General features: G+C 39.8%; 1 protein-coding gene across 4 annotated transcripts in view; it reads right to left on the reverse strand.

Moving 5' to 3' along the window:
* The window catches only part of ATP8A1 (ATPase phospholipid transporting 8A1), a 220,683-nt gene that overhangs the window by 70,769 nt on the left and 132,285 nt on the right, over positions 1–17,629 (reverse strand). For all 4 annotated transcript variants that reach the window (XM_057729004.1, XM_057729006.1, XM_057729005.1 and 1 more), the window contains one exon: positions 17,356–17,420. In XM_057729004.1, the coding sequence (XP_057584987.1) occupies positions 17,356–17,420 (65 nt within the window). The remainder of the gene's footprint in view (positions 1–17,355; positions 17,421–17,629) is intronic.

The raw sequence follows: 17,629 nt of genomic DNA on the forward strand, positions 1-17,629 counted from the left end.
AGGCTTCCTATAACCTAGTAGGGACAGCTTCTTATTTCAACAGAGCCCTAATATTATGAAGAAACAGAGCATGGACTCTGCACAAGGAAATGTAAGGAACCATTACCTTCCTATTAGAGTTTTGTTCTGAGTGCTAGTATCTAAGCCTGCAGTTACTTATATAATAAATTTAACAAATCTATATTTATATAATATACCTATAGTAAAAATAATACATATGTAATGACTTGTTATATTCAAAGGAGATATAATTATTGTTCCCATTTAAGACTGTGGTACAGTTATTTGAGTTATCTTCGCAAAGAGGGAAGCAAAGGCAGAGGTAATTAAAATTTTATACTGGGGATTTTTGAAGGTGTTTCTGCATTCGTATTTCTAATGTGGTTCACACTGTGTTCTGGAATTTCAGAATCTGTTTATCGAAATAATAGAACCGTGTTGTACTGTAAAGTAAGACTGCACAATCCTTCCAACACTGGAACTTCATTTAACACTTCCCCTGTTCCTTGTTACACACAGTGACATGAAGGACCACCATACAGCAGCATTCTTTGCAAAATTTTCTGTTCACACGACATCGGAGGGTGGGGGGGAAGAGCTGTTTTAATTTACAGGCCTCAGCCCCCCCCCCCCCCCCCATTTCCTGCTGGAAATTTTTGGCCCAAGAGAATTTTAAGAAAAGGAGGTAAAATGTCAATAAAATTCTGCAAGCAAAATTTACCAATGACTATCCATAGCAGATTACCCTGGACTGCTGTCTTAAAAGCAAATTCCCATAGGTGAAATGAACAAACAAGCAAATTAATGCACTGATAAAAGATGAAAATAAAATAAAACAATATTTAGTATGTACCACAACCAGTCATAGTTCTAAGGGCTACACACACAGATATAATACTTCAGTTAATATTTATTACAATGCTGTGCAGGAGGCACAACTACTGTGCCCATTCTGCAGATGAAAAGCATGAGACTCAGAGTTTAAGTTCTTTGTCTAAAACACATGGCTCCTACGTCGTGAAACCAAACTTAGAATTCAATTTCTCTACTAGCTAGTCTTACTCTACATTATCCAGTAAAAACAAAACCAACAGCACCAGGCATAGCAAATTATAAGTGGAATCCCCATGCCATTCCCTCTGTTGTTTCCCTAGAGCCCTCATCATCTGTCTCTCATCTTGTTTTTACCGCCAACAGAGATTTCTCTTTACAGAACAAACTTGAAACATAAATCATGTCTTTTCTTGCTCTAAAATTTTTCAATGCCTTCCTACTGCTTACACGATAAAGTCCAAAATCTAAGCCAGCTAACTTTTGTTCGCTTTTCTCTTCACAATCTTGGCTCCCTTATTCCCTCTCTCTGGACCACCCTTTTCTCCTGAGGATATTCCACTACCTTTGAAACCAAGCTACCCTCCCAAGCCCTTCCAGACTCACGCCACGCTACCACGTGTAATTCACTCTAAGCTAGCAAGACCCTCAGTTCCTGGAAGGGAGAGACAATGTTTAATTTGGTTCCCGGCCACAAACACAGTGCCTACAATTACAGACACTTGGGAAAGACGTATTTATGGAATAGGAGCACTGATAAATTTTGATTTCACTCCACTGGAAGCACTCCATTTCCCCTCTGTTATCACTTCTGATTTGAGAGAGAGAGAGAGACAGACAGATAGAAGGGTCAGTCTTTTCCTTCGTGCTCTTTAATTTTGCAGAGAATAACAGGGATTACTACTTCAACAGTCTTTCAAACCAAGCCATTGTCCACAGAAATGCACGTGTGTATCTGTGTATCTATTTGCCTGCCTGCCTTTCTACCTATTTACGTACCTATCTATCCATCCATCCATCCATCCATCCATCCACCCACCCACTACACTGTCTTTTTAAGCTTTTGCCCTGGACTTCCTAGGCAGCGCAGTGGTTAAGAATCCGCCTGCCAGTGCAAGGGAGACGGGTTCGATCCCTGCTCCAGGAAGACCCCACATGCCGCATAGCAACTAAGCCTGTGCGCCACAGCTATCGAGCCTGTGCTCTAGAGCCTGTGAGCCACAACTACTGAGCCCATGTGCCGCAACTACTGAAGCCCGCATGCCTAGAGCCCATGCTCTGCAACAAGAGAAGCCACTGCAAGGAGAAGCCCTCGCACCACAACGCAACTAAAGAAAGCCCGCGTGCAGCAACGAAGACCCAATGCAGCCAAAAATAAATGAAAAAAAAGCTTTTGCCCAAGTCATTCCTGATCTGACAACCCAAATGAAACCTGAGCTGCATCTCAGGAGGACTTCAAATTTCTTTACAGATCAGCTGCAAAGCAAGACTCAAAGTCAAGTAAACCCCTAGCTGTGCAAGCGGCCTCATGAACCAGCCTGTGCAAATGCAGTCCTGTGAGCCCCGCTCTCCCTCTTTCCGAGGGTGTTCTCTAACACCTTACAATGTGCTGAGCACTTATTTGTGGCGTCAGCACCCCTGGGTTTCCTGGGTGATTATCACAGATCTTCAGCAAATCAAAAGGTGTCAGGAGATGTAACAGAGATCACATTTCAGAAGGTGAGTCAAAATCTTCACACCGTGAATTCTCCAGTCAGCCCATCTAGGGCACAAGGTAACAAGAGAAAAGCTGTGAACACTTTCTTATTTTAGTTTTCTTTTGTAAGCAGCTCTGTTGTCGGCTGTGTGCTGCCAGTTACACGTTATATTTCACCCTTATTTACACTGCCAGGAGTATTTTAAAATTCTTTTATTTATGAAAGTTTACTGCTTCTCCCCTAAGCCTGAGAGCCATACTTTATGGCCATATTGCATTGAAGCTTATCTCCTGTAGCTAGAAATAAATTTATTACTACATTAGCTGTTGCTTTGTTTTCTTTTTGGCTACTGAAGGGGGAAATGTTTAAACATTTAAACTTAGTGACATGTGAAAGTGAAAATATATAAAAGAGAAGCTAATTCAGAAAAAGGATAAAAGACCACAGAGTACAACAACATAAAAGCTCTGTATCTTATGCTACAAAGTCTTATGTGTGGTCTGAAAGAAAAGGAGCATCTGTTGCTATAATCAGGGAGGGTCAGAAGGCAGTTTGGGGAGACAGATAGGCAGAGGTTCAGGTGTCTTACCAGGCAGGGACCTGGGCACGGGAGGGAGTGCAGGAAACGTGGGATGTGCCTGCACCTCCCACAGCCTGCATCCCACGTGGACACCACAGTTGAGCATTCAGCTCTCCTCTCCCTGCCCACGGCCTGCACCCAGCCAGGTGCTCATCAGGAGCCCTTGTGAGCTCCTCCATGCTTTCCTGCTTTGCCAAGTCACAATTCAGTCCACTACCAATACTTCTCTGTTCTTAGCCCTGACACCACAGAAGGGAATAAAGTCACTGTCCCTTGAGAACAGGCTCTACTCGTGCTCTGCTCTCTTAGATAGCTGTTCATTACTGCTGATTTATAACTTCATCCAGGCCTAGCCAATTCCACTGTTCCCAGAGGCTACTCCAGACCTTTTCTTCCCTTTTCCAGACTGCAAATTTGGCCCCTGTTAGTGAAGCAAACATTTACCTGCTTTACTGAGAACATGTGTACCACAAAGAATTCTCTCAACTTTCCTCTCTTAACCTCTAAACTTCCCTTTACCCAATCCTTCCTAATTCCTGAGCTGGAGAAGACCTGTCTTCTTTTTTCACCTGTTCCTCCCTCTTCTCCCTTGCATCTTTATTCTCCCCCATTGTCACTCTTTTTTTTTTCCTTTAAGACGACATACGAAAAGCAATGAACAAATAAATAAACCAAGAAACGTCCCCCTGACTCTATTTTTCCTGAGTCCTTCAGGTGACATGAACACCTCCACCTTTTGCATTCTCCAAATACTTGATTATACTTACACAATGTAGTGTGATGTATAATTGATTATCTGTTTATATCTCTACTTCCCTGCAGGACTGAAGCCCTTGATAAAGAGACAAAATAAAATCAATACCAGCTTGGTCATAAAAGAATAACCAAATTATTAATGATTGGAGAATACCTTGTGGGAAGTTACAATGATTTTGTGGTGTGACCATTTCGAGGATTGTTTTTTGCTGCCTGTAAAAGCCCTGTGTCATGTTGGATACTCTTAATTAGAGCAATAAATAAAATGTTCGTGTGTTTATTTTAGTGCAGAGGAAATGGAGAACAAAGTGGTGGTTATGATCTAACATCTCCTTCTCTCTCATAGAACATAAATTGTCTAATGAGTGTAATGGAATCAACACCTGGACTAGTTACTTAGGGATCAAGCAGGTTATATAACAGTGGATTAATGAGATGAAAACAAGATGTATTTGGTTTAAAAGAAACATGCTTGGAAGAGGAAAAAAAAAAGCAAAGAAAGATGCTTGGCAGATAATTAGGTCGAGCAGAATTCCTCACAAAGAAAACTCTGACCAAAGGGCCTTAATAAAGTTCTGTTTGAATCTTTAGGGTACTGCCTGGCAAAACAGATCATATGCTCATATAACACCTGCTGGGGAGGAGGAAATTTCCCACTCTCTCTCTCTCTCTCTCTCTCTCGTTCTTTTGGCTGGCCTAATAATTAAATTGGCACAAGACAGATTAACAGGAGGGAAAAAAAAAACCCCAAATTTAATTAGTACACATGGAGGTCTCATAGAAATGGGACCTAAGAAGTGAGCAAAGCAGGCAGCTTTTATACTTTTTAGACAAAGAAACAGTAAGTTTGTAAAGAGCTGACAAGACAGAGACATTTTAAGCTTGGGGTAGTAAATTAGTGAGGAAGTAACAAGTTTTGTTTAAACAGCCTTCTTGGCCCTGAACTTCCTATCTCTAGTGATAAGGATGTCTCTCTACTTTCTGGTGCAGGGAGGGTATCTTTCAAATGGGTGATTTATTTCTTGCTTTCTAAAGACAAAGGAGGGTCAGAATGTTCTTCTTGGATCGGCTGTTTCTTAAGTAACTTTAATTCAAATACTCAATATGCCAGTCTGGCATGTTTTAGGGTGGCCTGCCCCGAGCCCCAACATACCCTCCAATAAAATAAAATAATGACAATTTTTAAGAAATCAGAGACTGGCAGCTTTATGATCATCTAAAATTACTTTCACATGACCTCTGCCAAGGAACTCTTTGATAAAAATCACAGAGGGCACTCTAGACAATGAATATAATTTTATAGTGAAATGAATTAAAAGCCCTGACTTGTTTGGAAAGTATTATAGCAGGCAAGATGTCGTCTTCATTTTGGCAAAAACTCTGCTTGGAACACTCTAAAGAACCCAGAGGCCAGATGTGCAAAGAACATGCTAGGCCACCTAAGAACTATGTTTTTGATGGCCCCAAATGTAATGTTGCAGAAAGCACCTGCACAAAAATGGCCCTTTTCAGCTTCTGGCCTTCTTGGTTTTTCTTCCTGATTCCTTTCAGGGGTTTACAGGACAGACAATCTTACTTAGGAATATATCCAGGGAACACCCTAGTAGAGAATGTGGAAATATCCCTAAGGACAGGAAAATGAAAGCCTCTTGCCTTTGACTAGAAGACGAGTCTATTCCAGTCTAACCAGCAGAAATGAGGTGGAGATTACAGATAACCCAGGATGTAACACCCAAATGTCGTGGCTTCCACACCCTGCTCCAGGACTGCAGTTACTTACAGTGACAGAGGAAAATGTGTGACCACTCATCTCATCCCCGAGGGTGTCATCAGCAAGGCTTAAGCCAAACAGCGAAAGGTAAAGGAAAAAAAGAGCACATATACATACTTATGTAGTTCAGACTACATGTTGCTGTTTGGGTCTGAATACAAATAAGCCCTCAGCACCTGTATTTATTCCCGGGAACCTGTTAAACGTGTGCAAGAGCTCACCACCAGTTAAGTGAAATGAGCATAGAGTTGTGGCTCATGCCAAATCATTTTTGGAAGACACACAACTTTCACCCTTGTCAGAACGGACTTCAGTGTATGAAGCCTGTGCTTCTCACTCTAGTGTCAGCACCACGGGTTCCTGTTTTCACTTACTTCCCATCAAAAGGACAAAATGCAACATAATGTTAGAGGAGAACATCTTGTTGAACAAAGATGGAGACTCTGATGAAATAAGACAACTTGCTGGAGGTTGGGTCACTGTAAAATAACTCTTCAGAACTCACCAGCTGGTGTGCACAAGTCACCCATCAGTGCAGAGAATAGCAGCCCACGACAGACAACACGGGTAACCATAAAAAAGCGGGTCTTTTTCAGTTAGAAAGTCACGGATGGCCACGAGGGTTCACAGGATGCTGCTGGGCCCCCGTAACATTTGAAGCAAAACGATGAAGCCACACTGTAAAGAACTTAAGTTCCAGGAGCTGAAACATACCCCACGGCTCAGAACGCAAGGTTTTTCCTCACCTTCAGGTGGTTGTAGGCAACAAGGTGAAAACAAGCTAATCAAGCATTTTTCATCTTTCTTGGAAAGGAAATATTAAGTGTTTTACTTTGGAAAAAAAATTCCTTAATGATGTGAAAGGAAAAAACTAAATGACAAATAGGAATGGTTTCCACTACTAACTTAAGTAAAGACACCAGAACTCCAGATTATTTTTGGATCAGGTGGCTACCTAGGCTCAGTGTTCTAGAAAGGATTATATCCCACATTATATGAAAAGGTGTCACAGGTAAGTGCGTTTCATGGCCTATGGATAAACTTTTTCACAGGGAGTACATATGTATTCCAATCTACCCTGTTCTTATTTACGTTTTCATTTGACTAACTCTAGAAGGGTAATATAGTATCAGAATGGCTTGGGTTGAATCATTGCTCTCCACTTAATGGCCATCTTTCTTCAGACAGGTTACTTAATTTCTCTGAGTCAAATTTTTCTCATTCATAAGACTGGGTTAATATCTCTTTTGTAGGGTTATTGTGGTGACAAGATGTGTTAACTCAGGCGTCCTGTCCAGTCCTTGGCTCAGAGGTGATATCCAAGAAAGACTAGTTCTTTTCCTTCCTCTGACATCAGGTCTAACAGAAGTGTCAACACCTGATGAAGAATGGATGCTCTGCAACCTGTCAATCACTGCACAACATCAGTGTAATCCAAGTGGTATATTACTGAGATGATTTTCAGTTTCCTTTTGAAATCTCCTAATGGCAATTTTATTTCAGTTTTATTTCAATCTACTTTTTGATTGCTAACACAACTCTACTAGCTACTACGTCTTCTACATAAAAACTACCTGGAAACCCGTCTTTCCTCAATTATAGAAAAGATAGCACTATCTCTTCTCATATGGCATGAAGCTCTCGGTAGACGGTAGGAAGACAAATATTTATAAAGTTAACCTAGATCATTTTTCTTTATCTCTTAATTTCTGTCTCTAACCTGATATAACTCTTGAAAAGAAAGTAACTTGAAAGTTACAAACTGATTTGGCATTTCTCTTACTAGCTATGTTTTTTTGCAGATGACCACCTCAATATATGTTAGACTTTAAGATCCCTGAAAGAATATAAAATTATATGTATGTGTGTGTATATATATATATATATATATATACAGAGTGACATAAAATAGCATTATATGCAAATAAGAGTTTCACAAATAGTAGGTTGAAAATAAGTAATGATAAAGAAAACACAGAGGACTTATTTTGCTGGCATGTTCTTCAGCTATAACACCATCAAGTTAACTTCTTAGGTATTGATTATTGTTAAAAGCAGATAAATATTCATGGGGTGTGTGTGAAAAAACCTTAGTTTACCTACTTGGTTTTAAAACCTACTATCCGTTAACTTAAAATGTCATATAAGAGAATATATACGAGAATCTGAAACTAGCACATATTTTTATTAGCTGCTTTGGTTTGTGGCCCCACCTCATCGTCATTGCAGACATGAGGAACTTACAAATTTATGGCCAAATAATGTTTTATTCTTTCTCTATTTTTACGCTCTCCAAATGTTCACACCCTAAAATTACAGATTAACAGAACATTCCAACGACTTTCTTAACACATTATGACCATATCAAGTACGGACAATGCCAGCATGTTCTTAAAGAGTTATGACTCCCATAACAGCAACCTGGATAAACCGCTGGGTATTGCTTTTTTGACGCTGTGTTACTGGACATTCCACGTACCCCTACATATATCAGCTACTCCTTTAGCTGCTGCAGGCAGTCGTAAGTTGTGAAGAACGCATACCTCAGAGTAAAGAGAAACCACATTTATATACAATTGGTCCATTTAGGATTCATCCCCGTCAGGATCACTAGTTCTCTTGGACAGTTTTCGACCAAAAAAACCCAGTGTTTTTAAACTCCCAGGCTATATTAGAACATAACCTTTAAAAACATATTTGTATAGAACCCAACCAACATAAAGTCACTTTTCCAAAATGGGTAAAGGCAGACAGAAGGTGAAATCATTAAAAACATATGGCCCAAGAGGTCTTCTAAAGCAGCTTTGTGGAAGGTGGCCAAGCGAATGCATTTAATCAATAGCTATTGCTAAATATAATGGAGAGGGAAACAGACAATTTTTTTTCATGCTTTGCTGATACACAGACATGAGCTTTCCAAGGCAGGCATAGATATGAAAACTGTAACTGACACTACCAACTGTAAACTAGATAGCTAGTGGGAAGTTGCTGTATAACAAAGGGAGATCAACTTGATGATGGGTGATGCCTTAGAGGTCCAGGACAGGGAGGGTGGGAGGGAGTCGCGGGAGGGAGGGGATATGGGGATATATGTATAAATACAGCTGATTCACTTTGGTGTACCTCAAAAGCTGGTACAAGAGTGTAAAGCAATTATATTCCAATAAAGAGCTTAAAAAAAAAAAACAACGAATCGAGGAAATGGTCCAATCTCCCAGTGGGATCGTGCCATCTGAAAAAGGTCAAAGGTTAACAGAACGGATGAAGGTAAGAAAAGGAAGTTGCAGTGCTGGGTAAATTGCTCTTGGCCCCTGGGCAGAGGTTTGGGATTTGGGGTTATGATAGGTTCCATCAGGCAAATAACTCCTTGTGAGCCATCTAGTCTCGTTCAGGGTACCCTAGAGAGAAAGGCAGAAAGTGTTCATTCTGCGTCCAAGTCTATCTTTCAGTGTTGGGATGGCGGCACAGAGCAAAGAAAGACAAACCCCCGGAAGGAAGGAAGAGTGAGGTAGGGGATATAATTATATAATTTAAATAGTTTTGTGGATAAAGGCTTTCACCAAAGCCCTCATAGTAATTATTTGAAACCACCACTGAAAGCCTCCTAAACACTTATTTTGAGCTTGGCATTAAATATTCTCCAGCAGCGGCAGTGACTCAAGCGCAGGAGGAAGTGTTCTGGAGGAACTGGGTGGGCAGACATCCAGTCTCTCGTACGGCCTTCAATTCAGCCAGAAGAGGCTGCTCAGAATATACAACTGTTTTTTTTTTTTTTTAAATAAGCAAATTACCAAATCAACGGTTTGGAGAAAGTAACAACTAGGGTCTGTGAGAAATTCCTACCCAGAACCACAAAGAAAGCTAATGTTGGACCCATTTTCCTAATGATTTGAATTAATTAATGTAGGAATACAGAGGAATCATTATCTGCTGTGTTTTCTCACTGCAAATTCCAAATGCACACCATTTCCATTATTTCCTACATCCATTCAAATAAAGCTAAGTATTGTCATAGTAAAAGGAAATACAAGCTCATTCCTGAATTTCATAAATACAAGGTGCCCAAACACCGCTGGGCAGAAGAGCATTCCTCTGTCAGCTGCTCCGTAGCGCTGGCCGTGAGTGGGACAGGAGGTAGGGAAAAGTTGGAAATGTTGGGGATGCCTTCCAGAATGCTTTTTTTCTGAGACTGAGTCCCCTTTACCTCTGGAGAAGGAAGGGTTATTTAAAAACAAAAAGAAAACAGGTTTGGACTTATAGCAACCTTGGTCAAGACTCAGGATCCCACATTCATTAGCTCTGGGAACTCAAAGCCTCCATCTGCGTTTGAGACAGAAGCCACCACCATAGAGGAGCAGAGGCTAACTCATGCAGATATACCTAACACACAGGTTTCCTGTAAACTGTCACTTTATGGTGATGCTGACTCATCGAAAGATGCGGGTGGCAGAGATGCAAACAAAAAGTCACAAAGCATGGTCTGCTCCCCTCAAAAATGCCATCAAGCTGTGGGGAGACGGCAAGAGGGCAGACTGGTTAGAAAGCATTCATCTGTAATTCTAGGTCTCAGAGAGTCTTAGAAGAGCTCAGATGTTTAGCCAAAAAACAATAAAGAATATTCAGGCTGGATTTCTCAAAACAGAAACACTATGAATTTGTGAACAACTTCACTTAGGGTTCTGCACATAAGCCAAGATTTCTGAATTTTGTTTAAGAAAAGGGGACACATTTAGTTTTTATGAGACCAAACAATGGGTTTGATGGAAATTTTTCAACTACAGGCTTTGGCTTGTGGCAGACACCGTCTTAAATCAGAGAAACAGAGAATAGATCATTTGTTCATATGTTATTTTCATTTTTTGTAATGTTTACATTTTTTTTACTAACCCATTTCTCTCAAATGTAACAAAGTTGGCTTTCTTCACTGAGAGCTACTTGAAGTAAGCCGTGTGCCAGACAGTATTTGAACAATTATCCTGCAATGAGACATTATGAAAACATATCTTTGCTTTTGATAGGGATACATTAACACCTTAAAAGTTAAACTGAGATCTTAAAACATTTTCAGGCCAAAAAGCTGAAACAGCTTTGCTAATGGTAAAAGAGAATTCACGATACTAAAGTTCCAAAGCTGGAAGTGGAGGAAAACTCAGTGTGGTTTAAAACCTGCCTGAACTATTTTTCAAAGCAATACAAAATGTATTGTATTAGACTCATGGGACATATCAAGACAAAACCTGAAGTAACCTCAAGTCTCTTTTTTTCCCCTCCTTTTCTGGAGTCAAGTCAATAATTTGCTTATTCTGGATTTCTTTCAGAAGCCACTCAACAGTAACTGGTTCCCTGAACAGTAAGGTTTGTCTGCATAATACACGTAAGTCGAGCTTAAAAGGGTACAGGTGACAACTTCACCATTTATGTCATGAATGCCTGTAAGTTATAGTTGAAGCTTACATGGTGTTCGAAAATCAAATTCAGCTAGGAAAAAAAATGTGCAATCCCAGAAAGGGCTTTCTTTTACCATGGTGTTGAAAAATATATATTCTTATGCTTGTTAATATGAAATGTGGTTAACAATTTATTTTCTGTAAAATATATGAATGAGGGAAAACACTGGTATCCATAATCAAACCCAGGCTGGCTTAAGTTCATATTTGCAAATTAAGCAGAGGAATTTTAGTAGTGAGGAGGGCGGCTGTTTAAAAGCACCTCTCACAGCAGTTGGCAAAACGAAACTCCCCCTACCCCCAGGAATAATGATGCTAAAAGAAATAATAATGATCATGATAACGGTCCATGTTTCTTAAGTGCTTACTGAATGCTAGACATTGTATTTAAAAGGTATTGTTTTGTTTAATCCTTACAACAACACCCTAGAGATGGATATTATTATTACTTTTGTTTGAGGAGAGTCACTGGCAGCTGACGCCCAGAAAACTCTATTTTCTTAGACTCTGGAATCCAATGACTTAGATGAATCCTCCAGGGCTGCTAAGCACTAGAGGTCAAGTTAACCTTTTCAAGATTGGGCATAATAGTATCTGCCTACTAATATATATTTTAATTAATTAATTGGCTGCATTGGGTCTTCGTTGCTGCACATGGGCTTTCTCTAGTTGCGGCAAGTGGTGGCTATTCCCTGTTGTGGTGCGCAGGCTTCTCATTGTGGTGGCTTCTCTGGTTGTGGAGCACGGGCTCTAGGCACATGGGCTTCAGTCGTTGTGGCATGTGGGCTTCAGTAGTTGTGGCACATGGGCTCAGCAGTTGTGGCGCATGGGCTTAGTTGTTCCACGGCATGTGGGATCTTCTCAGATCAGGGATCGAAACTGTGTCCCCTGCATTGGCAGGTGAATTCTTAACCACTGCACCACCAGGGAAGTCCTTACTAATATTTTCAGGTGTAAATGTGATTGTCCCTGTAAAATCCTTAGTCCAGTAGTTAATACAAAAAACAAGCACTTATAAACGTAAGCTAGTGTTTTTCTTATGACTATAATAGCCATGCATAGAAGCCTGCAGGGGTAGCAGAGCTTCCTTTTCACAGTCAGAAAGCTGCATGTTCCTTTGAGATCCATACTCTGCTTCCCATATATTGGGTGCTGACTCTGAATCAGGCTAAATGCAGATGTCGACAGAAGAAGAAACTGAAAAAACTGTGCCCAGATGATCAGGAGAGGTGGACAGGGCTTCTCATGAGTTAAAGGCTTCTCATGGAAGCCTTTTAACTCTGAGTGGAAGAAATTTACTTCTCCAAGTTCCTCAAAGTTACATTTAACCATCATTCCTGTTGATTCAATAAATATACAGTAAGTAATTTTCCTCTCTGCCCCTTTTTGTTTCCCAGGAAAGCCAGACAGTAGAAAAGAGGAGAAAAAAACAACCAGAACAAATTTAAGATCCAGCCCTACCTCCCACGACAGAGTCCACAACTCTCCACATAAAAAAGGTGCTAGAAGGAGGAGAGGCCAAGGTTACAGGTATATCATGTGAGACTTAAGAAAGATCATTTTGGCACTTGAAGAGTTAATGGCTTAAGAAATGATGGTTCCTTCTACCTACCCAAACTTGACAAATAAGGGTAGTGAAATCCTGAACTATCTAAATGAAAGAGTCTTCAATTTCTTTCTACCTTTTAGAAAAGTTAGATCGTATCCATTAAAAAAATATTCTGGGTCACCTGCAAGTATTTCCAGAGATTCAGAGAGCTGGTATGCTATGGGGGGATTTGGACACCATAATAATCATACTCCTTACTATAACATAAACCCAGTCCTTCCAGAATTGTTTCACCACATTTTGAAAAATGTTAATCAGACACTAGGAGCTAAAGATAGGTCACATACGAGATTCCCTCGCTCTTAGTTCACATTTTTAGATGTTTCCAGTTTTAACAGACAGATTTTGAACAAATCACTTCATGGCAAACTAAAGATACAAAAGAGATGCCAGAAGAATCTGGATCTAGGTCATTAAGTGGAAGGGGTTTCTGTGAATTTAATGGGATACTTTCTGGGCATTTTTGTAGAGTTAAGGAAGAAGTACAAAATATCCTTCAAGCCGGTAATTTAAAATTTGTGCTTTTGCAGACCCTTAAGAAAATATCTCATACCAAGATCATAATCAGAACCCCTAAAAAAATAGTTCAAAATCACATGATAAAAAATCATATAGATTACCTATTAGATATTACAAATACCTAATAGATTCTGATCAACTTTAGATGATTATTAAAAATGCTTATCCATGAAATTCTTACTTTCTAAACTAAAAAAAAATGTGATCAAGCTTTTTAAGAAACTTTCACTGACACCATCAGTAACTGGGTGAGAACACCTAGCTTTGCTCTCAAGCATCATACTAGCAGGGGGTGCTGCTCTTGCTGCGAAAGGAGCTGCAGAGGCAGAAGAGCCTGTCAGATTTCCATGTTACATCTGTAGAGCAAGACTTCAACACAGACTATTCTTCTACAAAATTCTGTAACATATCCTTTTGATACATGCTATGCCGGTGGTAACCAAAGCAACCCTATGCCAAGGGTAACATTATCCTCACCTGATAGGCAGCACCAAGTGGCTCAGAGAAGTTATCTAATTTCAGTTTGCTCAGGGTCCCCCACTCAGGTGGGGCAGAACTGTACCCTTAACCACTGTGCTACTGCACAGGATGATCTGAGTACATCCAAATTGTCACTTGACAAAACTCTGAACACCCACAGTTTATTTCCTATTATATTCGGTTGACCAAAAAGTTCATTTGGGTTTTTCCATAACAGCTTACGACAAATCCAAACGAACTTTTTGGCCAACCCAATATTATTTCCAGAGACGGCATGTTCCTCAGTTTATTACCTAAATGTTAATTATTCTTTGTGCTGATGGAATAGTAGCCCTAACTCTTATTATTAGTACAATCTGAACACACAGGATGCTTTTCTTTTGCATGGCGATGAAAAATAATGATGTACCCAGACCCATTCTAATGATGTGCCTGAAATTTTAGCCATGGGCTGTATGGCATAAGCTCTGAAGGCGCTATGATGCAACGTGATGTTTCCTTTCCTGCTGAGAAGCAAATGAGTTCGCTACAGCAGGTCTGACCCCAAACAGCCAGATTTGTAAAATTACCACTCAACTCCCTGGGAGAAAAACCTTCTCCAGACAGCAGTTGAGAACCCAAGGTAGTCTGGAGCTGGATGAATCAGTGTCAGTTCATTCAGCCCCAGTGTCTGTCTATGATCTTCTACACCAAACTGGCACTTGAATTGCTAAGGACATTTCTAAACACTTTGCTCTTTAAATATCAGCTATGATAGATCACTACCAAATTTAAAACTGGTATATAACTTTTGTTTTTAAAAGAAGCCTTAATTAAACATTACTCAGGGACTCCGTTCCCAAATATTTATGGAGTATGAACTGTGTGCTAGGAAACTTGCTAGGGAGTGAGAGAGAATGCAAACCAAAACAGACAGGGTCCCTGCCCTCCTTAAAATGAGTATTCTCCTGAGACTCTATTTATGTTTACTCCTGTAGCAAGAGGTAGTGCAAGTAACTTTAAGGTGTTTATTACTTTTTAAAAAAAATTACTATTTATTTATTTGGCTGCATCGGGTCTCAGCTGCAGCATGTGGGCTCCTTGCTGAGGCGCAGGCTTAGGTGCGCCACCACATGTGGATCTTCGTTCCCAGGCCAGGGATCGGACCCACGTCCCCTGCATTGGAAGGTGGATTCTCAGCCACTGGACCGCCAGGGAAGTCCTATTGAGGTGTTTACTGCTTTTGAGTTACCATCTTGGAAACTTCAAAATGAAAATCAACGCCTCTGTCTTAACGATACATGATTCAATACGTTGAATATTTTTGGTATTTCGGTTTTTTTTTTCCTTGAGATTGCTGTTTACATCACTTGATACTTAAAACACTTCAAAAGAGTGTTTGTCTAAGAGTTGGAGAAAAACAATGAAACAGATGAAAACAGAAGAAGCAATGCTAGCACACTCTGCATACAGTGAAAGCCTAAATCCAGACGAAAAGGATCACATGCCAAGTCAAGCATGACTTGTCAGGCTTCTGCTTCAACCTCACAGGCCCCACTTCTGACTTCCTTCAAGGGTCAGAAAACCTGTGCACCACATGTAACCCATGATACTGACAAAGGCCTAACGGTCTACAGGGACTATGGGAATGTTTACACTGAGGTTCCTGCAGTGTTGCGAACAACCGCAACCCAGTTCTGGAACCACCTTTGATGGCCCCTTCTCCAGGGACCCCATGGGATAGGGCTTCCTGAATGTCACATCACTTTGCTGGCGTCAGTCACCCCATTTCCTCCTCCCTGGTCCCTTGCCTGCATCCTGTGCCTCCCCACCCTTCCAGCTTGCTTATGAATAATTGCTTCTACACATCACACCTCCTTTAAGAGGCTGATAAAATCGCTTCCCTTGCCTATGCAGGCAAATTCTCAAACCTGGCTCAGCTTTCCACAGCTGACCAGAGACTACCTCTCCGATTTTAACCTCCTCTGTCATTTCTTTATGGGTGCCTTCTAAATACTGTGCCACCATTAAAATGAATTAGGTAGCTTCATACAGACCTTTATAAAACAATTTCTAAGATATATTAAGTGAGAAAAGCAAAGTGCAGCATCAAGCAGCGTGGATGGCATGCTGTAATTTATGTTTAACAACAAAGGATGTGTCCACAGGCATGCACTTATATCCCTTAGGTAAGTCAGAACATCTCTGGACGAACACACAAGGCTGGAGCTAGTGACCATCCTGAGGGAGGTAAACTAGTACGTTGGGTGTAAAGGTGGGAGACTCACTTTTTGCCACCTATACTTTCCCTTTTTGTAACTTTAAAATTTTACATTCTGTGCCTACATTTATTCAAATAAAACATACTTAAAAAATTATAACCTTGTGTTCAAGTTTAATGTTCCTCTTTCATGCCCCAAATATGCCTTGAATTTACTTGCAGTAACTTTCTGCTTTTTCCCCCTTACTCAGTTTCACCTCTATGTAACTAAATGCTACTTACTTTGTAAATAGTTCCTTAAACATCATGATATTTTCATAGCAAGTTTTCTACCTTATTTACATATCTGTTACTTGTATGCATTTTACTTCCCTTATTATTTACAAGCTCTGGAAGGCTGGCTTTTTGTGTGTGTGTGTGAGTGTGTTTAGGATTAAAGCTTGGTTCACAAAAAGCACTTCTGCAATAATGAAAAGGCATAAACAACTCTCATGATTACAAAATCATATATTATTCTTCAGGCTAAAAGGTCCTCAAAGATTTCACAAGAAAGGGAAGAGTATCACAAGGATTGTTTTAAGGACAAATAATAAAGAGAGCTTCATTTCAATTTAAAAATCAGAAGTCAAGTACTTCTTACATGTAACTTCCGTTCTACACCCGACTTCTAAACATCTGCCTCTTCATCCTCACTTCCACAGAGCTGGCCTCTCGGCTTCTCCAACATCCCTAATTACCAGGCTTTCTCTGCTCTGCTTTTTGCGTCACAGTGACTATTTCAAGCAGTTGTATACTCACCTCCCCTCTTCTGTCTTCCACCTTAAACTGCAAATAGTCACCTTTCCTTTAAAATACTTACAGGTCATTTGACCTACTTTTTTTTTTTTTTTTTGGTTAATTTTTACTTTACATAATACTCCTAAAAATCTTTCCCTGATTTCCAAATATAACTTCGTGTGATCACAGCCATGAAAAAAACACATCCTATGAATCTGTATTTTAGCCCTGACGTTAGGATGTTAAAAAAAAATTTGACTACTGGTTATTTGGTGGTGTTCAATAGCTTTCACATTTTTAAAAAATAAGCAAAATATCAACACTGGAGACTAAAACAGATATTAAAGGCTTAATATATAAAATACCCAGCCGGATATAAATAAGTTGCAGTCACCCAGCAGCCCCTGACATAATGCCTTTGTAAAGCAGCTTTTTTGTCTCACAGTATTCAGCAAATCATTTAGCAATTTCTTTTAGCTGTCACAGACACAAAGCTAGCATCTATTTACATCAACGGTTTCAAACAGTGTACATCTGTCCCAGCAGAACAATAGTAATAAGGTATCTTTCAACCTCAGGAAAACAAAATATTTCCACAGCTAGATGAATTTAAAATAAAATACCACAAGATACTTAAGTTGCTAAAGGTTTTCTTTTTTTTTAAAAAAAAAGAGGTAATCTTACTTACATCAAGAGAGCCTTCATTTATAACAATCATTCCCATGTTCTTCCTCAAAAGTTTGCAGGAGTGTCCTATGTCCAAACAGAGTAAATTGATTGATATAATTAATTTCTCCAGAGAGAAGAGGTGAAGATGTTAAAATAATACTACAAAATTCTAAATTTTATTTTTATCTATTTTATTTGATAAAATTAAAATTCTATCTATTTTAATAGGAGTGATGGCAGTCAGCTGTCTTCTAGGTTTGCCGGAAGTTTAAGAAAGAAATGCTCTTGCTCCC

Source organism: Hippopotamus amphibius, chromosome 3 (genome assembly GCF_030028045.1).
Source record: "Hippopotamus amphibius kiboko isolate mHipAmp2 chromosome 3, mHipAmp2.hap2, whole genome shotgun sequence".
NCBI classification, from domain to species: domain Eukaryota; kingdom Metazoa; phylum Chordata; class Mammalia; order Artiodactyla; family Hippopotamidae; genus Hippopotamus; species Hippopotamus amphibius.